General features: G+C 29.1%; 1 protein-coding gene and 1 long non-coding RNA gene across 2 annotated transcripts; one reads left to right on the top strand and one right to left on the bottom strand.

Moving 5' to 3' along the window:
* Positions 1-1,464: 1,464 nt before the first annotated feature.
* Positions 1,465-7,937, top strand: LOC119689706 (retinaldehyde-binding protein 1). Its single transcript, XM_038104595.1, has 6 exons — positions 1,465-1,628; positions 3,552-3,797; positions 3,867-3,955; positions 4,058-4,098; positions 6,571-6,745; positions 7,750-7,937. The coding sequence occupies exons 1-6, from the start codon at positions 1,544-1,546 to the stop codon at positions 7,930-7,932; spliced, it is 819 nt and encodes a 272-aa protein (XP_037960523.1). The 5' UTR covers positions 1,465-1,543; the 3' UTR covers positions 7,933-7,937.
* A 7,514-nt stretch (positions 7,938-15,451) lies between these two features.
* On the bottom strand, positions 15,452-20,719 carry LOC119689703. Its single transcript, XR_005253474.1, has 4 exons — positions 20,444-20,719; positions 20,228-20,373; positions 18,411-18,611; positions 15,452-16,193 (listed from the first exon to the last, which is right to left on the bottom strand). It is a non-coding gene; the product is annotated as an uncharacterized LOC119689703 (long non-coding RNA).
* Positions 20,720-26,635: the final 5,916 nt, after the last annotated feature.

Genomic DNA, 26,635 nt, shown 5'->3' with positions numbered 1-26,635 from the left:
CAACAATCTGGAGCTCCGAAAAGTGAGTGCCCGACTTTCAAATGGTAGAGAGCAATTTGTATTTAATAATGTCTTAACACAAAATTTGTATTTTTAAATTGCAATAATATATATTTTGCTTTCACTCGCTCTTCTTACGTTCATCAAGGAAACTAAAAAATTCGAGATGGAGTAACTGCATTCTTCTATTTCAATATTTTTTTCGCTTTTATATCTTATATCAGAAATTCAAGCTAAAGCCTGATATATCTGTCTTTGGTATATTTGTTATTATAAGATTTTAACATAATGATCCAATGACGTGATATAGAGAGCCGCAAAGGAGTCTATCTTACGCCACTTGCAGAAGTATACCAAATAGTTCTCAAGACCAGTCAACTCTATGTACTCGCATTATATTAATATGGTATATGTATAATGTTGGAGGCGCCAAACTAGGTTGCGCGGGAAGTTCATTGTGGTCACTCAGAAATTTGAACACTCATTAATTACAGATATAATCTTATATATATTTTTTCTAATTTCCAATCAACTCTAACACTAACTAATAGTTAATATAGTTCTATATTATTAGTTAAATCAGTTTAAAATAAAACGCAGATTATATATGGTCTAATGAGTATCTGCACAAATCTTCTAAACCAGAAAACGTTCTAATTTATGCACAATGAGTGTGGCATATCACCATTCGAGGCATATCTCAGTGAATACTCTTGAATCAGCTAAATTTCTGAAAACAGTTGTTGATGAAACCAGAGCAAGCAATTTCCGCGCTTAACCTTTACTATCTTGGCACAAATTTTAGTATGAATCAGGCCCCTAATCGTCTTTGATCATTTTCGCGTCTAACTTCAAATGTTCCTCACTAAAGATAATTCTAAATCTATGCGTAGTACGCCTTTCTCTTGATTGTCAGAACTGCATTTTGTATAAAAAAAACCAAACACCACTTGAGTTTGAGGTAGGCATTTACACAGGCAGTTCTTCGTTCCGTATTTATTTATAATATGTGGTCAAATACTGTTTTATTAAATAAAGAGAAATGTTACAATAAATTCAGTCATGCCGGCTATAGGGTCCCGAATAGTTTTTACGTTTGAGCCAAGCTTCGGGAGTACAAAAAGCTGTGTCTTCGTTTAAAATGCGACACACACTCTGAACAACAAACAAGTGCGCGACCACCAAGTGGAATTAAAAAAAAAGAAACAAAACAATACAAAATAATAATAAATTAATAAAATTTTAATTTTTTAATTTAAATTACAAAATTCATTGTCTTTTAATAACATATTCATTACATTTAAAGTAAACACTAAAGCGTCGCGTTCGGAAGCTCTGTTGTGAAATATTTGAGAATATTGCGAATTGATTGAAATTTGTGTGATTTACCAATAATTTACCAATAATATTAATAATTATTATTTCTACAAAATATTATTAAGTGAACTATTAATAAAACACCATAAATAAAATTAACTGTGAACTTAAAACAATTTTATAAGATTTTATTTTTTGCTGCACCGTGTAATTCACCGAGAAAATAATGGGTCAATCCTTTTTAGATGAAGAATTCAATTACACCTCAGAACAAAAGGAAAAAATATTGCAATTACGAAAATTAGTAGAGAGTAAGTATTCCAGATGTGCCTTGTCATCTAACGAATCCGGAGTTATCGTGTCAGCCCTTATGCAGAATATCATCCAAACAAGTTCCACTCTTCAACAGTTTTATTTATTAGAAGATATGATAAAATAAATAGTGCCTGTCGTTCAGTTTCCTAAAATTCTAGATAAATTTTTAATTTAGATAAAATATCAGTACATTCAAATTGTATTGTTTTTAATTATTTAAAGTTAATTTGAATCTTATGATTTTATTTTTTCTAAATTATATAACTTATATATAGTTTGAAGCACATATGATTTTCCTATTGCTGAAAAAGTAGGCCCATTAATTACAACTCTACTATTACCAAACATAATCTGTTTGAAATATATCACATTTTCATTATTGATGCATGTGTTAGGATGCCCAGGCCTCACATAATCATTAATGTTTTTCCACTTTTCTGAAAATATTTCTATGACTTATTTGATATTTAAATGATTCGATGAACCTAATTTCCTTAAAATTTATACAAACTTTTTGATCTGATAATTCTGATCATTCACACTACAAACTAAAACTAAACATTGTAATTGACTAACGGACTAGACTCGATAAAGAAACACCTCCTACAGTCTCCATATGTGTTGAATACTCATGTATTAATGGTTAGGTATGTCAAGTCCCTCTCATTCACTTAGTCACTTAGCTCTAATAATAAAGCTAAGAACCTTTTATAAGACAACAGTGTCTTGTTTAGTCAATTTTTACAAATGAAAACCTTTGAGAAAGTTAACCCTTTGCCTGGAAAGTATAGTATTGTATAACTATATACAATACTTAAACATATAGCAGATGATTTCATAGTATGAAGTACTCTCAACTAATGCAGTTATAGTATGTCTAATAAATCAAAGAAGCCCTATGCTGCCCTATAAGGAGAACAGGACTACAGTGATTTATGGTCTATAATTTGCAGCAATTTCGCTGTGATCTAAGATCCGAGACACCAAGGGAGCTGTACGAGATATTTGATAACAGTTTTGTCTTCCGTTAGAATAAATATAAGATATCGCTTTTTAAAACTATGCTATATCTTACGAAATTATAAATTACCTTTCTCATGGATTATCTTTACTTCAACTATAAAGACTGTGCACTAGTTTTGTACTTTGAAGCTGCTTAGACTAATAAAGAATGGCGTAGAATGTTGGATCTAAACATTTTTTTAAACTATAAACTATTAACATAATTATAAAATGTTTACAAAATAAGCCCAAGATCAAGAAAATGATTTTGATATCTATTCTTACAATATATTTCTCTTTTACTTGATCATCACTTGGAAGATGTAATAGAAAAATAAGTTGTTTTCATTTATTTAGGGTTGATATTTGCTATTTCATTTTTTATACACACCATTTATATCAATACTCTAAGTTTTTACTCTCCAGATAATTAATAGATATTACCCGGTGTCATAATTTTTCGGATCATGACTAGTACGCTTTAAATTTTGACTTTTGTTTTTCTTTCGAAGTGTAGTCTTAAAGTCATATATCCTTCAGTAACACAGAATGTGTTCTGCTGTTTCCTATTATTCGCAACAAAGACTGCAGCTATCGTCTCTAGTAAAACCTAGATTCGCTAGATGCTTATTTACTGCGCAATATCCAGTGAGAAACCCTGTGACAAGTCGGATACCATTTCTCTTTAGCATTAGAAGCACCCTAGTTCTGGCCTTTATACGTTTCGGCATGAAATCTTAAGCTTGTCTGAAAGCAATTGGCTCTTTGCAGCCATTCATTAATTTTAAGTTCGAAAAAGCTCCATGAAGGACCGCAGAATCTCAACCATTCTGCCGCCCTCATATTATGTTATAAATTTTATTGTATTTTATTTTATACTCGTATAATAAAAATATTTTTTTTTTAATTTAACATAGATAATGTTACCTTGAAGATTGGAACTGAAGATGCCCTACTTAGTAAATTTCTTAACTACGCGACATGGCAAGTGGAGCGTGCCTACAAAGCCATTATCCATTATTATGACTTTAAATATAAGCACCCAGATTGGGTAGCGCAACGATCGGTAGAATATTATCGGGATCATTTCTATTCGACATTATCAAAATTTGTTATGCCAAAACCGGATAAATTTGGAAGAGCTGTTGTTATATTTAAAACCGGTGAGTCGCAGACAATTACATGTTCTAAATATCAATATATTAATATATACATGTTGCTGTACTTCACAGTTGATGCATTTGATAGATATCCAAACTATATACATGATATCGTACAAATGGATGATTTAATATTTGAGTCGATGATGATGTTGCCTCAGGTAATTTGTAATTTTTAATTATAAAATTAGTTTGTTTTAAATTATAATTCAATTTATAATTCAATTATCAGAATTTTAAAACCAATGTGTATATAAATTTAGGTCCAGAAATATGGAGTCACAGTGATATATGATTTAGCAGGGTGAGTAACTCTACATAAAAAATTAACTTTAATACTTAAATATAATTCTAAAGAATACCTTATAACATAAATAGGTATTAAGAGTAAGTAAAGAAAACTATTACTTATTTTATGGTGATACACACTTACCAAAAAACCTTAAGAACAACATGCCCTCAATTGAGCCACTAATAAAGATACAATTAAATATAGAATATTACAATATATAATGTCAATCATGGTAAATTTTTAGTAAAGTGTCGGCTCTGAACACATTGTGCTGCTTTCTAAATATTAATCATGGTAGATTAATATTTGTTTGAAGACACTGTAGATGAATTCCGCAGATTAAAACTTTTTGCTTGTTTGTGTGTGTGCACAAATTATATATATAATTAATACATAATTTAATATTATTTTCAATTATCTCAAAGCTGTTGAAAATATTAATCATAAACATTGATCGATGGAATCATACAAAATCAATAACCTCCACATTTTCAGTTTATTAGTGTCTGGATTTGCACAAATATTGCTTGCGCCCTGTGATTGATATTGTACCCTGTAATCCGTTAGGCACAACATTATTTGGTATGTCGTACCGATAAATATGCAGATATGTCTTTATTAAAGTCTCTAAATAGTTTTAAACGTTTCTAGTTTATGGCGCCACAATGGACCAACAGACATAAGGATACCATTTATTACAGTAATAGCCTAGACTTGTTAAGCATTAAAACCCTCTAAAAGGAGTAATTTGATCGATTGATTTAATGAAGACTTACTTTCTAGTAGCCTTACATAGATTTTGCTTGCTAGGAATTTTCGTAGACATGGTGTCTAGCTTTACTTTCTTGCTTCTATTTCAGCAACTGTCGTATACCTTGTTGACATCGCTGGTTGTATTAATATTAAGCTCTATTTACGGTATGTGTGCTTAGTAGGAATGGACATTTATATTATTTCGCAAACACGCATTTAAAAATCTCAGAACTTTGTAGCTCTGATAGGCTGACAACATGGGTAGATGCAGTATTGCAGCACTTTCGACCTTGTTGGTTTTGCTGTTCAACTGAAGATTGAAGAGATTCTGCACTGTTTTTAAACTTTCTGTTTAACGCGTCTTACATATTACGCATTAGACAGAGTCGACACTTTTTGAACATGTCCCAGCAAAAAAAGCAACAAATATACTACAAAATAAAATCATGCATGCATTTAAACAATGTTTTCGCTTTCATCACTTAAAATAGAATGAAATTTTGCATGTAAGCCGACAAAAATCCGATTGTATACGAAAAAACACGAGAAATTTTGACAAAAAATCAAAATATTCTGATCTCTATCCGACTTTTCGGCAGACCTGTAAATATACCTACTAGATCTACACCAGACTTGGCACAAATTTCGAATTTCACCACATCAGACTTGGTTGTACGACCAAGTCTGATGTGTAGTACCCGCTTAAAGCTACTCAACTGATACACGAAGCTTTTATCTCTTCGTTGAATAAAACAGATATATCAACAGATATATTATATGTCAACTGAAAGTGGATGAAAGGGAAAGTTTAAGTTTCAAACAACATTCCATTTTCTTGAGAACGCATCAACATATATTTTTTAGAAACAACATATCAAAATAGTTAATTATTTAAAACCTGTACCAATGGAAAGCTTTTTTACGATTGGACAGTTTCAGGCACCCAGAATCGAAAAGTTTTTGTCTATGTGCTTTTTATATATTGGACTTCTATATGATTTAGTTATCTCTGATCGTGCTTCAAAAAAAAAAGCTCATCTAACAGAATCTCATCTAAGTATCCAATTACAAAATTGTAAATAATTTTTTTCTTAAATATTGTCAAGGACTAAGACACAGTAAACTCCTTTCTCTCATAAAAATAAAAGAGAACCAGAATAAAAACGATTACTGGGATAATATACCAGGATTAAAACAATTCAAATCACTTATTGGTACCCATAACAACAAGCGATATTAAGAGATAAGGATTGTATGAACCTATCAAAAGAAAAACTTAGAATCATCACAGAAACACTGTAGACTAAGGCACCATCTTACAAGACTGGGTACACTTACGGATGCAAACTGTAGATTCTGTGAAGAGTATAAGGAATCGGCCACACATGTGTTGTTAGAATGCCCTGCGCTAATGCAAATACGAAATAGGCTCCTGGGAATGTATATTCTTACGGAAGAGGCAATAAAACTCTGTAAAGTAGGTTCTATATTACTTTTTATTGACGCAACAGGGCTTAGAGACCTACTCTAATCCTGAAAAGGGGCACAATAGACCCGACGGTCGCAGTGCCACATCCCTTAACAATAGTAATAATAAATATTAATATAGTAATATTTTATTTCAAATGGACTTGTTTTAAATTATTTTTAATATAACAGATGGTTTATGTTTTTTATTTTCGTAATATTCTTATAATATCACAAACCTGAAAATTAATTATTTCGTTGCAGTACTACAAAAAATTTCTTGCGCAAAGTTTCACCAACAATTGCACGACTCATCAATGAAAAAAACAATATTTTACCACTGACAACACGCGTTGTACATCTCATACAGAAAGGATTTATCATGAATGCAACTTCTTCACTTGTTATGCCCTTCATGAGCAAGGAATTGAAAGAAAAGGTAAGTCTTATTACCTTAGTAATCTTATCAAGAATAAAATGAGACGCTCAGATAAATTTAAAGCTCGAAAACAGGGGCATTCATGCGCCATAGATCTCCCCTTTTCTATCTTAATGCATTATACTTTGAAAAAATTAAATACCTTTCATCGTAATATTCTATTATTAATCACAAAATAGTACCGTGACAGTCTAAATGCGAATGGAAACTGATGGGAGGAATAAAAGAAGTCACGTTAAAACATATAACTGTTTCTGTCAACGTATCAGCGCCCCCCCTAATTACGAATCTGGCTGAACTGTCCGTTCGAAAAACATATTTTTTTACAAAAAATTATGACTTTTTCTAAGAAAAATGTTCTTTATTTTATGAACAATCGTTTAACAGTAATTTCTCCATTTTTTGGCACCTCAAAGATTGATTGATTAGTTGAACAGCGTTAATATTTCTCACACAATTTATTTTTCACTCTACATTTTATAATATCATATCTGAATCTAAGTCGAATTTGTTCAGAAAAGAAAGCAACGTTTTTCGTTAAAGATTGAGAAGAACGTCTTAGCTCCATGTGATGCCATGCTCGATCGTCGCAGCTTGAAACGAAGCTTGCCGCGTTTTTGTAGGTTTTATTTTAATTTTTACTGCTCTTTTGCAAACTTCCAATTCGAAACACCGTCTAGCGATTGCCCTCCATATTTAAGGACGAACTTGTGCAGTTCTCTGATACTTATTCTATTCATATGTGACTTTGCTAGCAATTTTGCCAGAAATACCGGAAACTATACAAAAACAACTGTCAAGTCAACTCCATTATCTTTTAAGTTAAGGGATCTATGGTATTTGTTTCAGAAACAGTGGTTTGTGTAAAAATTTAGAATGGGGACCGGTAACATAATACCGTTAGAAGAAATATCTGTTTACGAAAGCGTTCGCTTACTATCATTTAATCAGATAGCAGATAGCAATATTGCAATATACTTAAACACTTTTTTTATTATTTTTAGATTTTCTCTCACGATGGAAAAAATTTTGATAAATTGCGAAATATGGTTGGATACGATTGTTTGCCAGCACAATACGGTGGAAATCCGGACAATGTTTTCGATGTGGATTTCATTTATAATCACATGTTAAAACATTCAGAGTATTTGTTAAAAATACAGAGTTACAGAAAATCCATTAATTAATTAAGAAATCAATAAAAATATATATTTGAATGCACTATAATGCATTTAATATGTCATATCCTTAGTTTGTTATATTTTTGACAATACTCTTAGAATTATTTCATATTTTTTTGAAGGTAAATTTATTCAAAATACTATTATTAAATAAAAATATTGGAAAAAAATTATAAAACATTTTCATTATTTTATTAACATATATTATATACAGTCAAACTTCCATAACCCGAAGTACCATTTTGCAAAGAAAAAGTTCGACTTATGGAGACTTCAAGTTAGAGATTTTATTTTATTTTATTTTATTTTTAAAAGAAATTAGAATTACATATGATATCAAATACAGCACAGTAATTATAGTGAAGTGAAACATTAAGAAATTAAGGTTTGCGATCTTCATTTCTTCTTCTAATTTTCAGTAAAAGAAGATTCCAATTTATTCCAAGCCTTATAGTGATCATCAGTTGGAGTATCATTCGTTTGTAAATAAAAATTCAGAATTTTGAATGAGTCTTCTACTTCATTCTTGGAAGGCTAATGAACAATTTCATCCACCGAACCCTCATCATCACTTTCCGTTCGGCTTAGTAGCGGATCCACTAATTTAGACCCGTAATGCTCAATAATATCGTTATCTGTAGGAATTCTTGATGTAAAAATTTTATTGTCAAGGTCAATATAAGCTTTAGGAGAAGCATTGGACGTTAATTTATTTACTTTAAATATTTGGTTTGGAAAAAGGGGACTTCCCCTTACACCAAAATGGATTCATACTTAAAACAAAAATTCTACATTATTTTTATTTGAGTTATAGAGAAATTCGAGTTATAGATGTTCGAGTTATAAAAGCAGAATTATATGTAATTTGCTCTGTAAAACCTTGTTGCACTCGTTTTAGTTCGAGTTGTGAAAGTTTATATATGTATAACATGAAATAACTGAATAATATTTAACTAATTATAGATATATTTATTGACATACAGAAACATTATTGAAAATAAGTGTGTTCATAACCAATCGATATGATAGATATATCATGTAATTGAAATTTATTTGTTTAAAATTGCAAATCACATAAACAATTGTAATAAAGTTTTTAACTGAAGTAATTACAGTTTTTTCTTTGGTATAAATTGCAATGAAATTACTCCGAAACAGTACACAGTTTGAAAGCCGTAGTAACTGCATACTGCAAACACACCAAACTGTTCGATGTATTTGCTGAAAATACTGGTTTTTCGCCTTGAGTAGTATATACACCATCCATTCTTCAATATATTTAGCACATTAAAGAACCAATTCGCCAAGACCGCAATACCTTCTGTTCAAAAAGTACTCGGATTTTGTAAATAAAACACACAAATTTAAATTTTATTCCAAATTTATTTTATCTCCTTCAAAATATGCTCCTTCTGAAGCGATACACATATGCCAACGCTTAACCCAATCTTCCATACACTTTTCGTAGGCCTGTGAAGGTATGGCTTTTAGTTCCTTCAGCGAATTCTCTTTTACCGATTCAATCGACTCAAAACGCTTACCACGAAGTGGCAATTTGAGTTTCGGCAACAGGAAAAAGTCGCACAGATCCAGATCTGGCAAATATGTTGCCTGAGCGATGACAGTGGTGTTAACAGCCGTGTTTGGTCAAAAATCGCGTATAACAAGAATTTTCCATAGTAAAAATCGCTAAATGCACTTGAGGTATTGAGGTAGTCTCACATTAACAGCTGCTGTAAACAAACTAATTGACAGATGGCGCTCAAGGTATTATGCTGCGGGCACGTTAGCTAGTGTGTACTTTAAGATCTAATGTGTCTCATGGCAAAATGGACGCAGCGTGCACGCTGAGTACACTCTGACTAGTAAGCACTACTCAATAAGTTCTAATATATTCCACACCCGCTTAACTAAAATATGCAGTTGAAACTAAAAACCGGTCAAGTCTTCATACTATTATAAGTCATGCTTAAATGATCAATTTTGCTAGAAAAACTTAAGTCGGTTTTGAGACTTAGCTCATAACTGTGTAATCAGCCTAGAATCTTTCTAGCAACATGATATTGTTTTTGTTTTTATTTGCTCTTTTTGTTTAACATATAATGAACACATATGCATATCCAGCGTTCAAAATTTCCTTTGTATTTTAAAATGATAATCCTTATATCATGTTCCCACTGCAGCTAAAACAACTTCTGTTAATCATTAGTTAATTAAATTTTAGTCGTTTCCACTGCCATAAGTTGATTTGTGTATGTGAAAGACTTTCATATGACAGAAAATTGTATTAAAGCTTTTCTTTGTTTACATATCAATTGATATTCAACTGAAATCGATATTTTTTGTTAAATAATATATGATATTGTATAATGATATTAACCCCTCCTATTCTATGAACTTGACAAGTAGTGATTATCAGGTATTGACAATTAGTCAAGATTTTTATCAAGCAAAAAGCTTTTTACTATTTTGTGCAAATTTTGGTAAAATTCAAAGCTTAGGTGCCTAGTGGTTTTTACCATACTATGGTGAAAAGAGTATTGCACATAAAAATCAAAAATAGTGTGTGAACTAGTTATTATATTCATATAATGCCTTTCTATTTAGAATTTTATTATGCATCTAGATAACTCAAAACTATTGTTGTATTTTTACAATACCTTAATCAATAATTATAAAATCATTAAAAATGATATTTAGAATTTTGTTATAACTATTTATATAAAATTTATCAGTTTTTATTTTATAACTATTGTTATATTTTTGCAATACTTTCATAAACAACTATAGACTCAGTAATTGTGTTATTTAGGGTGTGTGTGAGTTTTTCTAATTTCATGCTAAACTAAGGACGTGTGCGAGTTAGGCTAAGTTGATGCTAAACCAAATGGGAAATTTTTTGGGATTTTTTGCACTGCACACATTTAGCCATTTAACAACACGTACCGACACATCACTACATTATCGGCACAACTTAGAATTTCCCTCATTTAGAACGCAACTTAGCCTAACTCGCACACGACCTAAATGGGATTTTTCTTGGGATTTTTTGTACTGTACACATTTAGCAACAAAGTTGAAAAAGTGTTTGAGTTGCATTTTGACAACTAATATGTATTTCAATGTATTTTTAAAATTATGTAAACGCCAAAAACTTCTAAAACAATATTGCCAACTCAATGAAAAAAATCCACTTAGTTTTTGAAAACAGCCGCTATAACAAAATTTTATCAAAAAATGTTTGTAATATTATAAAAAAGTAATAAAAATTTTAAAAAATACAAGTATTTACAAAATTTATTGCAAATGCTCATTCAATAATGAAAAATACATGGAAGAAGTGATCATTTATCGGTTAAAAGTCTTCTAATAACGATAATTAATTTTTTTTTAATATAAATAAAACAAAACATTTTAATAAAATTATTTTTTATTACCATTTTCTTTCGCTTTTTTATTTATCGAACATCATATGAAAATATTAAAATGGCAACCCTGGCAACTTTTTTTATTTAAAATCGATTTAGTGATATTTTGGGAGATTTTTTGGGATTTTTTGGAATTTTGTGAAAGGGAGATTTTTTGGGATTTTTTGCACTGCACACATTTAGCCATTTATCTACACGTATCGACACATCACGGCATTATCGGCACAACTTAAAATTTCCCTCATTTAGAACGCAACTTAGCCTAACTCGCACACGTCCTAACAACATGTGAAAATTTAAATCATCTCTTCATAGAAAAATTTTCAAAGCAGTTTGATTTTTCAAAAGAAAAATTTCAAATATTTCAAAGATCGGAAACTTACATTTACTTTTAATTCAATTTTCAATTTTCTCATAAAATTGTATTTTATAAATTCTAATTTTGTCTAAAATTTTAATATTTGCATTAAAATTGTTTAAGAACGACATGTCCGCAGTTAAAATTATAGTGATCGCGTTCACACTTGTCAAAGTGGTCTTAGTCGTGAGAACCATTTTAATAAGGTGCTAATAATTCTATTCCTAAACTAATGTTTCCTCTTATTTGATAGGTTAAAGATATGACTAGGGAATATGCACGACGAAGGAGAAGAGCACAAGTTCAACAGTATGTCCGTTTTTTATTGGAATTTCGAAATCTTTATCGTCAACATGGAAACAACGGAAGAGTGTACCCTAGACGTTTATTTCCAAGAGAAATTCTCTTTCGGCATGGAATCAATGGAATCATATACCGTAGACGCTTGAGACCCAGAGGTTAACCTACTGCATAGTAGTTAAGTTAATTTAATAATAATAAAAACTGTTCAATTTAAGGTGATTAACTGGCAACTGGTGGACTTAATAATGTAACCATTGACAACAACATTGCGATTTTATTTGTGATAAATAACGAATTGTCATCGATATCTTATTTTTGCATGCATTTTGCTTTTATAAAGCAATAAAGTCAACAAATTTGTTTTTTTCTTATTTACCATCATCATAGTATATCGATATATTCCTAATAAATTTGGCGAGATACATATTACTAAGCTATATGTGTTTGTATATTTTACCAGAAATAATTTCTTCAAGTTTTGAGCTAAATTATTAAGTTGAATTTGTAAGAAAAACAAGTTAGAGATGGACGAATCCTGAAAATTTTTTATTTTCCAGAAGTTTAGAAATTAATTGACTGTTATTCTTATCTTCTTTTGTATATGATGAATGTAAATCAAGTCTAATGTCCTTTTAGAATTTCTAAATTAGAAGAGGATTAATAAAAAGTAACATTCATTCTTTTAACAGAAATTGATTTCAACATCTCTCATTTGGATGAAATTATTTTGTGAGCTCCTGTTTAAAAGAGCATTCAGTTTTTAAAATAAAAATACTCATATTTCGGAAAAAATATTTTAAATTTTTCCATAGAAAATATGAACCAATGGAGTTTTGACAATTTGCATTCTAGTCATATATTCAAGTCACATATTTAATATCTACATGAATATAATAAAACATTCTAAGCTCTGTTAAGCAGGTTTGCACCGGGGAATAAATCCTTCCTAGTTAGTAGATTCGTCTGCTCAGAATAACGTACTCTTTATAACAACTGAAAAATAAAGACTAGCAATATTGATCGGTTAAAAGAGATGTCCATTTATGAAAATCTCTGTTTAACAGAAGCTTTTGCTACACTTTCACATTTTTCAACAAAATTTTGAAATTTGGGTCTCTAACGTAAAATCTAGTGCACCTAATTAATTAATAACAAATCTGAACTAATTTTGAATTTTTTGTACAATAACAATGTAAGGTAGGTATTAGGTAATGCGGCTTTCAATTATTGCCGATCCATATAAAATTGTAAAGCAGTTTACTGTGTTGTATTTCTGTGGACACAAAAAATGGTAATGCGAAATTTCATATGATTAGATACAGATAAACAACAGGATTTGATTAACTTCTTTTTATTCGTAAATGTGTCTGAAGATAGGGCAGAATTGAGTTCTGATCATTCTTCCGTATATACTATCACTAAATTTAACAAATAAATTAATAGACTGCGAGTGCTTTGAACTATCCGGCAAATTGAGGACGTTTACACAATTGGATAGTGGATAGGATACAGCTTAACACTGGCGATCATAGCCTAAAAACGACAACTACATCGTTGTTGGACTAACTAAAGCAACTTACTTAACACACAAACGAAAAAAATACTTCCTTAAAATACACGAAAAATCTAAAAGACCGACAACTCAGCACCTCCCGCTAAAAATCACATAGAACATCACATAGAACGAATAGGCAAAAAACTAAAGTCGAGAAACAGATACACATTCTGAATAATTTCCAACTGTACTCAGTTCAGATAAGAAACCACAGTTTTAGAGTGCAGTAAAACGCTCTGGACATGATTAAATGATACTTAAGTGACGCTTTTGTGCATATCACTTAACAATGTTTTCATTTAGAAGAAATCTTCATCTAATAACTGCAGTTTTATTGGAACCAGTATATTTTCCTGAGATCGTTATGATTCTTAAACCGGATAAATCTGCTTACCATGTTTCTTCTTATAGGACAAAGTAGCTTCTATCAGTCTTGTAAAAAGTGTTTATAAGACTTCTAATCAAAAAGCTTACTTCAATGATCAGTGCAAAGAAAGTAATAACATCTCATCAATCTGGTTTTTAGAAATTGTCACTCAGCTGTGAACCAATCTATGGGACAAGAGACACAATTCAACGGACACTGGAAAAAGAAGTATATTGGAAGCCATTTGACAAAGTCTTTTATTGACAATTACTTGCAAAGTTATGCGGTGTAATACCGAAATTATATTTTATTTTCATTTTTATTTAAATATTTTGCAATGAAACCTCAAGAATGTTATTTCGAAGTTCGATATAAATCCACATTGATGCTATTTTTTTTTTTTTTTTTTTTTGCAGCAAGGAGTGGAATACCTACGCACTGACCACAATCCGATCCCCCGGAAGGTGAGTGCCTGACTCGCACGGGCTAAAGCACTCCCCCTCATTCCTAGAGACCTTGTTCTACCCCGTTAGTATTGCTTGGAGGTAGTGTCCCTATCAGTCATTTAAGACTTCCATCGGTGTGCCCTGTGTCAAGGCCCCGCTACTGTTGCAGATAGTTAATCTTCTATTAATATTTTGTCTACTTTTTTCAATCTCAGAGTATGTGTTCCGGCTCTCACTCCTGCTCTTCGTTTAAGATTAGATTGCGTCCAGATCTTTTTTTTTTTACCTTAAAACATTTCCGATGAATTGCATGATTTTGTTCCAATTTTCTGCTCGTTCTATCATTTTTTCTACAATATTATCGACTGTAAAGTGACCTATATATCCTGCAAGTAGTGTTCTTTCTCCACGCCATCTTTCACAGTTGAAGAAATTATGCTCAGCATTGTCCTCGACTGATCCGCAATATATACAGTTGGGCTGCTCTGCTTTTTGCATTCTGTATAGATATTTTTGAAAATAGCCATGACCAGATAGAAAACTGATGCTATGGAGCAAATATAGTATACAAACTGAAATACATCAAAATTAAAAAAGCTAGACTTAAAGTATAAAAATATGACATTTGCGGTCGTTAAATGACAACCCCAAATTACAAACATTTTCATAATTTTAATATACATTATATGTGTGAAGCTTATGAACAATATATTTTTTAAGCTTAAAAATATTTATTCCTTTTACTAAACCAAAAGATAGCGAATGAAGAAAGACCCGTTGCCAGAAATTTACTTCGAGTCGGTTTTTCAGATAATTTCAGTAATTACAAAGAAATTTTTAACTTATCTTACAGACATAATGCATTAATTATGAATGTACATATATAGGTTATATTCTGGTAAGCTAAATGCCTGGTAATAGTGATAATGAAAAACTTAAATAATGGTGTTGCACCTAAAGACAGCCCATAGCCACTTCTCAATAGACATAATAGTCTACTTGCATTAATTTCTTTTTTAGAACACTATATTCGCACATATGTATATTTCCCAATTAAAGATTGTCTGATCTGTTCCAATTTTAATTTTATTTTTATTCTCATTTATTAACGGTTTCATCTTGGTATTCACCTCCAGCTTTTTCTTCTTATTTCTAGATTTGTTCATATTTACAATATCTTTGATTGTTATTGTTTCGTAATTTTGTTAATCGTCTTTCTATTCATCTTTTGCTTTGCTTATTTTAGTTTCTTATTCACTACTTTTGTCTATTTTGTTTTCCACTTTTTCTTTACCTTATTGGCCGCTTTAGCATCAATTTATTCTTGCTATATATAATATTCTTATATTTTCTTCCTATCAGCTCATTTCTTTTTCTTCTGTTTTCTTATTACTTTATTGATCCAGCAATACATCAATAAAATTAAAAGTTTCTGTTTGGTTTTGAGAAACAAAGAATCTTTTAAATCTAGTATGTATAGCAGAGAAGATATATATACATATATAGAATCCTTTAACTTCTAGGAGAAGCATAGGGTCGCAACAAAGATCTTCCACTCAGTACGATTGTTGGATAGTACAGCTTCAACTCTCCCCAGCTTTTTCGCATGTGTGATATTTCCATATCAATTTGTCTTCTCCAAGTGTGTGCAGGTCTCCCCCTTCTTTCACTCCAACGCCATTCTTCTGTGGCAGAGCAGATATCCTCTCTTTATTATTTTAAACATTATTTATTGGTTTTTAATTCACTGGCTACTTTCTTGTAGATGCTTCATTCTTTTCCTTCACTCCTTTTCAGCTGGGTAACATTACTATAAAAAAAAGTTAGAATTATTTATAATATTATATATATATTTATATAATTATATTATAATTATAGAAATGATTAATTTATTATTAAAAATGAAAAAATTATTACAATAATTAATATTATTATTATTAACATTCTACAATTACCAAATCTTCAGATTTACATCCATGTCATTAAAGCATAAGTGTGCTATGTAAATGTGTTTATTGATTTCAATAAATAAAGATAGCACTAAGTGCCATTCTAATCATAATAAATTGTATATCGTTACCATGAATTTAAAGACCGCAATCCAAACTGTCTGAAGTTTAAAAAATTAGATATGCTTTAACCACAAATACAACATACATCATGCTAATCTCTGAGAAATGTTTCACTAACAAAGATTGTAAAAAGTTGAAGACAACATATACGTATATTACGCATAATGTATTTTATGTATTACAGTACTATATAAACTATATGCATAACAAGACCAGGTCAGGGAAACCTTTCGATTTGACCTTTGCATAACAAGACCAGGTCAGGGGAACTTGTTTACAGGGACCGAGTTCAAACTGCTAGACCGTTTATCACTTTTTGTTAAAGTTGCGAAAATTTGAACGAAGAGGAAACAAGGAGTCACACATTTTCTATGTATTATTGGAGAAGTTCTTTCTTGGCAGTCTGTCAGACCGTTCATCAATAAGAACAAAAGATTTGTTAAACTATATACATACAACTGGATGGATCTAATTTATCTACAAAGGTTTCTTGCGAGATAAGTAATTGTTAATTATCTAAAACAGAAGAACTGTACATATAAAACAGTGTCCTTTTTATAAAAATAAAAACTAGAAACTAGGAAGGTGTTGTGCCCATGAACTACATCAAAGCTTAATATGACAAATCATTGCATTATTGGCAAAGCAATTGTGACATTATTTATTGAATGCACTTCTGTCGATCTGTCGCTTTGGCTTTTTATAGTGTTACATTTTAAATATGTTTGAGTCATGCAGGTACAAATATGCATTTTTAACATAACGCGCGAGATATGTCGCTAGTAGACGATATAATCAACAAATATAAAACATCAGAACTATAAAAATAACAGAAGATCGTTTCTTGCTAAACAAACAATCCTCAGTAACACACATAGTATTTTTATAGAATATCATATTGTGTAAATATTGTAACTAAAAAAACAATACGAGATAATACATTTTGTTTAAAATTCGGTCTTGGCCTAATCAAATAGTGACCAATATGTTATGTTATTATATTTTAACTACCTAAACAGTATGAGATAATACATATTGTTTTAAACTCCGAAACACGTCATTTTATAATCGGTCCTGGCCTTATCAAATAGTGACCGACAGCATGTTATCATATTTTATTATCGTTGTGTGTCCTAAACAAACAACGAATTCTTTTAACAGGATTTGATACTTCGATTCCTTCCTATATATATATATATATAAGTGAAATTGTTAGATATAAGTTAGTCTTAAGATTCATCTAGTTTAGTAAAGTCCAATGATTATGAAAAGAAATTGTTTTTTAATAATACATAAAAACATAATACGCAAGCCAAATGATAAAGCATATGTGGTCGTAGCACTAAAATAACCCAAATTTCAATGGACAAAGGTGACATTAGAGTATTCATATAGTTATAAACAAATTGAATTAAGAAAGTAAAGAAATGCTATAAGTAGAAAAAAGAATAAAGATTTAGATTATATATCTAAATATTAATAAATATTTTGTGAAAATAAGGGGATAACCAATGCATTGATTGGTTACAGATAGTAAATAAGAAATATTACATATTGTTAGTACATAAGTTTTGAACGGTATAAATACCGGAACATTTTTATGAATAAATAGAGATTCAACTTTGATTTAAAAGAACTGCCCGAAGGATTGCAGCAGATTTTTGTTAAATTTTACTATGTGGAAAGTGCATTCAACGAACTAAATCACACACGTTCCAAGAACGGTCGGGTCTACGTCCCGGAACCACTCGTTATCAACGACGACTAAGAACCGTTCAACATCCCCAATGGGACTCCACAAGCAGGTCCCGGCGTCTGCTTTCTTGGTACACAAGACCGCCACTCCAACCTAACCTAACCTAACCTAAAGATAATATATAATATTATTTCGTGTTGACAACTATTATCAAACATGACTTAACCACGATTTGAACTTAGGTTATATTATTATTTACCATTAAGCAATGCTGCTAACAAGTTTATTAGCACTTCTGTCAGATAAACTATGAAAGTAGAACTAAAGCTCAGAGCGTTACTTTGTATTGGTAAGTGGTTCCATGATGTAAACTTGACTGCTCTTAGAACAAGGTATTGTAAGTGTTGTTTAGTTTCATCAACGACTGGTGCACGACTAAGTTCCACAGCAATGATAACAACTAAAAGGAAAAAACGAATTAGATGGAATAGAAACAATATGGCAATAGAGTATTATAAAAAAAAATTTCACTAGAAATTAATTGTAATACCACCTACTGTTTAGATAGACTTTATTTACCATATTATTTAAAGACTATTAATGCAATAAACTGTTTATACTGATTTTGTATTGATATATAGTTTTCTATATAAACAATAATCGAAGCAACTATTTTGATTAGACCTCATAGATTCCACGAACGTTCAGGTATGCGTCCTGGAGCCACTCGTCGCCAACAACAACTAAGTGCGGTTCAACACTCCCCAAAGAGACTTCACAAGCAGGTCCCAGCGGGACTACTTACACGAACACCTTTTGTTTCGGCAAACTTGACATTCGAATTCTAACAACTTTAATTTCCAATAAATCTTCAATTCGCTATGACTACCTATAAAATGCAAGGACAATCTGTATAGGTCCGAATTTTGAAAATAGGTAGTAATATGTCGCATGCATCAAATCAGAAAACAATTTTATCTGTAAAATCTAAAAATGTAGTCCATAGTTCATTCTCTAGAATACTTTTATTTACTTCCCTAATAATTAATATCAGACTGAGTAACAATGAAGCATGATCGATTTTATCTGATAATGATATAATTTCAACATTTACTCATTATATGGTTCTATGAAATGAGAAACTATGCCACATAGATTCCGGACATTGGAGACGAAGTTGGTTTGCAGAATATTTTTTATATTGTACAAGTGTGAAAGCAAATATTTGAAGAGCATAAAACTGTTATTGCTTAAAATTATAATGGAAAAAATTAAATATATATTAAAAAATTTTTTATTCCCAGCAAATAATTAACAAATTAAAGCGATTAATAATTAATATAGTTATATCAAGTATACAGCATGTAATTACAAAAAATTTAAATAAAAAATTGTGAAACGTTGACCTGTATTGAAAGGGCAATGAATCTGAGTGCAGAGTTATTATAAAATCAAAATTTATTTAAAACAAAACTATTTAACCTTCTATTTAACCCTTCTATTTCTACAATAGAAAGGTGTAATATCTATTTCCTATTACTTTAAAACTATTATTAATATATTAAAAAGTCAATATAAACTCCACTTTGCCGCAGTCGGTTCCAAGACCGGTTGAAAAAGGAGGAGGGAACATGACCAACTAATCTGAACGGCTTTTTAAAGACATAGCGTCACAGGAAGTTGGTGAGGACAAACAACTCTTCAAGAAATCACTGAGAAAGCGGATCACCATAGTCTTTGAACCCATTACTCACTGACTAATCTTTATATATACACGTAACAAACACGAATTAAAGCCAGAACAGAACTAAGTCTCCACGGGGCAACAGGTACAAGGGTAATCTCCTGCCACGGCAGCAGGCGCAGCGGATATGGAGGCGCCAAATGCACGTTTGAGTATACAGATGACTGAAACTAAAACTTTAAGAGGCCCTATGCTTCACTTAGGAGAGAATGCCGGCAGTTAGTAAATATATAAACTTATGGAATGTACAATTATTTTGCAATAGAACACCTAATGTTAACGCTTTACTCTTAGCATAGTTAGAAAACATAGATATATGCTTAAGTACTTACATATTTTATGACAAATATATTTAGAAGTTTATGAATGTAGTCATGTTAAACCATTGTCCTTTCATATTACAATTCAGCTGATATCAAAAAAGTTATAAAAATTGATAATCGCATTTATATCATTCAACTGCATATTTAGTAGTCACCTATAAACAAAATACCCATTAGTAAACGCCAATTATATAATTATAATTATAAAGTCAAAATATACAATACTTTATATTCAAAATTATGACATTTTTTGTAATATTAATAGCCATATTTCGCATCGAATTACTTTCACAAACTCAAATGGAACATTCTAAACCATGTTTCTACGCTATTTGCTGTACACCTTCGTTTTCAATTTGGAATGCAAAATTTGCATTGTATAAATAAATATTAAACCACATATTAAATATTTCTTTATCCATAGAAAATGTATTAGGAGTGGCGCCAAACCAATTGCGAATTGCGAAAATTTGACAAATGCTCTTTGACAGCAATCTAGGTTTTGCGGGTTGCCCCTAACGAAAATTGCACAATAAGCAAAAATGGTACTACACAAAAGCGTATTATTTTTGCAATGTGTATTGAGTATGGGCACAAAGAAGACATTCTACACTTTAATTTTTTATTGCCATGAAATGACTGAATAGCTAAGCAAAACTTGAAAACAAAAATAGGAAGAAAACGAAAAACTAAATTATATTATTAAAAATTCATTAAATTTAATATAATACATATAGTAAATTTAATTTTTGAAATTACATCTATGTCAACACTACTGTTCGGATTTGTTCATTAATTGCTTTCCGATATAATGTGTGCTATATTTTCATACTATCAAAACTGATAACTGAATTGATTGTCAAATAGAAATCTGGCGTGGAAGCATTTGTTTCATTTGAATGCTATTATTTGGCATATTTAAGTGTAAATTTCTTAAGGAAAATGCAACTATTTGCTTTGCATTTATCCAATTGATAAAAATGATATGAGTTCTTTTTTGAATACATATATAAAATCTTGCATTGAAAAAATAATAACTAAATAAATAATAATAAATCTTTTTTATTGTATTAGAAATTAAATGTTTTAATAAAAAAAATATTATTAATTTATTCATCATGCCATGAATAACAAACATTTGAAGAAACAGAGCTGTATTCAAATGTTTTGTTTGTTAAACATATAAACAATTATATCCAGTTCATTAAGAAAGATCACAACAAATAACTAATCTGTTTAACAATGTCTTTTGTAGTGTATCATCACTATACTTCCTTCATGAAATTGATAATATTTTACCGTAGTCAATAGTTAAACCTGATATATTATCCTATTATCTCCACATATCTCCACTTTGGCCTATTGACACAGCACAAGTAAATTGGAATATACTTTTGCACATGTGACTCGCTTCGCTATAAATATGTTCACACAGTAAATCATAATATTATCATAATTTTGTTTTTCAATTTTGTTTTTTTATTTGCGCTAATATATTAAGTTCATATGACTTATTATTCGTTAAATAATTGTATTATTATTATTATGGATAAGCTATGCATGCACTGCGGTGTGAAAGATCTTTTGTGCAGAAATAATTTAATTGCTATTGGTTCTTAATTTAATTTCAACTTAACTTTATACACATTACAATATTTGTTGTTGGATTATTGTGTGAAATTTTAATTAATATAAACTTGAATTTGTAATGAAGTAAATCGGAATTAAATTACAATTACAGTACTGTGTGAATTGGCTATTATGTTCAATTGAAAGTATTCGTCCTATTAAATCTCCACATAAAATTAAATTGAATAATTACAGCAGGTTATTGTAACCTTAAACGAGCACTTATATTTTGTTTTAGTACTTAATAAATTATAAAAATTGTATTTTCATAAAACTTATATATACATTTTTAAATATAAACAAATACAAAAATAAATTTTTTAAAATTTAATGCATATAATAAAATAGAAATTGATTGCTCATTATTTGTCCTAATATGGGTAATATGTGAGGTTTTTTATAACACTCCAAAGTTTTATCACACAGCAGCATCAATGGACCTTTAATCAATGGTGTTATCTAGAATAGCGTTTTGCCCAAAAAAGGGTCCAACTATTATATAATGAATATTTTTAATTTCAAACCAACCAATTATAATAAATGAAAAACACATTATATTATAATTCATTTGCAAACATAACAAATCATATTTTATTATGTTTTATTAAAAAATAAATAAATATTAAAAACATTTAAATATTTTTATGCCAGCATTTGTAATAAACTGGTTTAGCGTACGCACAATTCAGAGTTGCAAATTATTGGACTATTAGGGCGCATACTAAAAATCTGGGTTGCTGCTAAATATTATTAACTAATATTTGTTATATTAATAAAAATTTTACTGGCACAATATTTATTTATTCAATCAAGTGATAATTTGTTTACTATTAAATATAGAATGTAAACATTATTTATTTGCATATTTAAAAGCCGTCTGTATGTCCAGTTGGACGGTACTCATGATTGTGGTACATATAAAAAAATGTGTATTTTATGTATGCTGAATTATTATATTAACACAATTAATGAATTAAACAAAAATTATCTGTATAATTGTTGTTATTGTTATTTTAGGATCCTATTAAACTTTGTTTAATTCAAGTGAATGCAAAGGGTCTTATATAATTTTGATGTATAAATAATATCAAGAAAAAATAATAGTCCTTAAAACTATCTTATCAAACGATCAATATTTAATTTGATATAATAGATATTATTTGTTTTCACATCAATAACCTTAGAAGCATTAATAGAAAAGTAATTGTTCATTATAGAAAATTAAAATGATGTATAAAGTATAAAAATACTCTTCTTAAAAACGTTTTTACTAAACAATGTGTACTTAAATACAACTCTAATTTTATAAGAATAAGTTGTGCACATAGAAAATGTATTTAATTATATTTAATAATAATACAATTATGTGCAAATATGCATGTATTTATTTTTACGAATATTATATAGTTAATATATACAGTATTTTCAAATTTTAATTAAATGTTTTATAATTTCAAAATTCCGTCGTAAAAAAGGTACCAAAGGATGCGATATTTTCGCTCAAGATATTTTCAAGCACGTTAACGCAGTTGAGTTTAAATAGAGTTTAGAGTAGATAGAGTATAACTGCATATAGATTTTAAATTTTTTAATATGCTTTGTAATATTTTACTTGATTACTCAAATCAAAAATTAGTTGTAAGGATATACACTTCGGATTGCAGTAACATTACTAATAGAAAACTTAAATAGAGTTAAGAGCAAATTGAGAGTAAGCAATTTAATTTAGCAAAAAATAATTGTAATCTTTACATAGTTAGAAATTTTACTAATAATATGAAGTTTATTATTAAATGTGTTATAGTAAAAATTTACATATGTGAATAATGTTGTACATCTTAAAACTGTGACTCCGTTATTGCAAAAACCATATTTTCTTACAATCGTTGAAATTATAATTTGTTTGAACGTACACGTTGTTTTATTTTTGTATGGCGTTCATAATATTTTTATGCATATTATATATATAAATAAAAGGATTTTTATTTAAAATATTCCACTTGTTTCATGTAGCGCGTCCAGTTATTTTTAATATAATCTGTGTAAAAATTTACAGTTTCAAATTCATATATCTTAAGGACTAAGCTATATCATTTTCGCACGTAATAGCACACTCACACGTCACATTAAGGTGGTTTTGCTCATTATAGTCACTAATGAGGATAATTTTCTATACAAAGTGTTTTTATATAAATGAAATTATCAATATATCATCTAATATAAGGCGAAAAATGTCGTATGCAACTCTTCAAAATAAATTTCCCACAGGGGAAATTATCAAAATTTGAAATATGTGTCATAAGTTTTATATGTAAAATGAAAACAAAGAACAGCTGAGTAAAGGTAAATTTTTAAAGTAAATGTGTAATAAAACCGTTGTTTTTATTAATTAAATAAAAAATGCGTAAAAATTATTTAATATATTAATTCTTTAATTTAATTCTTTAATTCTTTTGGTTGATATATCATTAAGTAAAGTCTATAAAAGTTTTTTAAAGTTGTATCAGCTGTATAAATGAGCTAACAATAATGTGATCGTTCATTCATTAATATAAATGAGCAAGTGCCTAAATAAGACAGTGTGAATGTGTTATGTAAATATGGTATATGAATTTAAATTGCAGTTAATCGCTATTTTGGAATCAAAATTAAATTGATGTTCGCTATATGTTAACTAACTTATTAAAGTGTAATCACAAATTTATAAAATACATATAAACAAGGAAACATATAATTACATAAAAAGAATGAAATATTTAAAAATAAAGCGCACCAGCAATTATAAAATTTAATGGAAATCTCTTTCTTAAAGCGATTTCCGTAAAGTAATTTGAAAACATAAAATATATTAACGACAGCAACAATCCAGTTAAAATAAATATTTAATAAACATATATAGTATATAGTATTAACAGTATTATAGTATTAATTTTTAGAACGTTTATACTTATACCATAAATCCGCTGGTCTCATTTGGTCAGTTTTGTTTTTATGTCCGCTAATGAGCATAATTTACTATATAAAGAGCTGTCTTATAAATGAGCTCATTATAAATATATTAAAGAAAATGGGACCAAAAATGTCAAATGAAACCATTAAAAATAAATTTCCCTTCTGGGAAATTTGAAATATTTGTGATATGTTTCATATTAAAAATGTAAACAAACCACAGCTGAGCTGTTAAAAAACATACCGATAAAATAAGAAAATATTTATTTTCTGAAGAAAATAATTAAGAAAATATTTTTTTTATTCAATTAATAGGATATATAATATATGTATGTATATATATTTTAATGTTTCAATTATATATTTATTTTATTGTGTAATATATTATTAATTGAAGTTAATTTATTTTAAATAGAAAGCACCGAAAAATCAAAAAGTCAAAAAATCAAAAATTATAAAATAGTATTTAATAAAGCTTTTTGTTTTCATAAATTAAAGACATGTGCGAGTTAAGCTAAGTTGATGCTAAACCAAATGGGAAATTTTTTGGGATTTTTTGCACTGCACACATTCAGCCATTTATCAACACGTATCGACACATCATAACATTATCGGCACAACTTAGAATTTCCCTCATTTAGAACGCAACTTATAGCATTGACAGACGAGCGCACTAAATTATCATTAAGCAAACTTAAATGATCATTTTAAAAATACCCTGACAGACGGTATAAATTATCATTAAGAAGTTTCTGTAAGGAAAATCTCATGCTCTTCCGTCCATGCGTGGCGCTTAAGTTTATTAATTTAAGTCATCTAAAATCAAAAGAAATATAAAATATATAAAAAAAATATAAAATATATAAAAAAAATATAAAATATATATAAATATTACAAGTACTTACATTTACCAATGTTTCCAAATATGTTTTGTTTACATTTTGACAACCAAATAGCTTGAAATTTGTTCCATTTTTTATTTCGTTTCACTTGCATATGAAGCATTACAATGAATTCGGTCATTTAAAGACCATAAATGATCATTTAAAACTGCTAAATGAGCAAAATTATCATTAAGAGCCTAAATTATAATTTATTTGCTCATTTAGCAGTTTTAAATGATCATTTATGGTCTTTAAATGACAGAATTTAACCCAATTTATTCGTCATTTAGGTTTTTAGAAATGGTAATGCTGCATATGCAAGTGAAACGAAATAAAAAATTGAACAAATTTCAAGCTGTTATTTGGTTGTCAAAATGTAAACAAAATATATTTGAAAACATTGGATTTTATATTTTTTTTATATATTTTATATATTTTTATTATATTTTATATTTAATGAAAGCAAGTTTCTTTAATTTTTCTTGCTTATCCATTTTGAATTTAAAATTCTCTTGCTCCTTCAATAACAAAAAATATAATAATTTATACCGTCTGTCAGGGTATTTTTAAAATGATCATTTAAGGATGCTTAATGATAATTTAGTGCGCTCGTCTGTCAATGCTATAAATCTCTCATAAATTAGGTACTTGACCAAAAATAGTTATTACACACAAAATCCATTTAAAATAAAATTACTTATACATACATAATTATTTTTGTAATTAAAACATATGTATTACATATGGTGATTATATTATTATATATCTCTACTGGTTATTGTCTAAATAAATGATTTTTAATAAATTTTGTATATATAAATAAATGCATAATATATTTACATATGTATACTATATATGTGTGTATATTACATGAAATGTTCACGATATTATTCTGAATGCAATATTGGTACTTTTGATATATATGAAAAATTGTATGCTGTATACTTGTAAAACA

Source organism: Teleopsis dalmanni, chromosome X, assembly GCF_002237135.1.
Source record: "Teleopsis dalmanni isolate 2A chromosome X, ASM223713v2, whole genome shotgun sequence".
Classification (NCBI taxonomy): domain Eukaryota; kingdom Metazoa; phylum Arthropoda; class Insecta; order Diptera; family Diopsidae; genus Teleopsis; species Teleopsis dalmanni.
The sequence above is the reverse complement of the archived record's forward strand: the minus strand, read 5'-3'. Positions and strand labels throughout refer to the sequence as shown.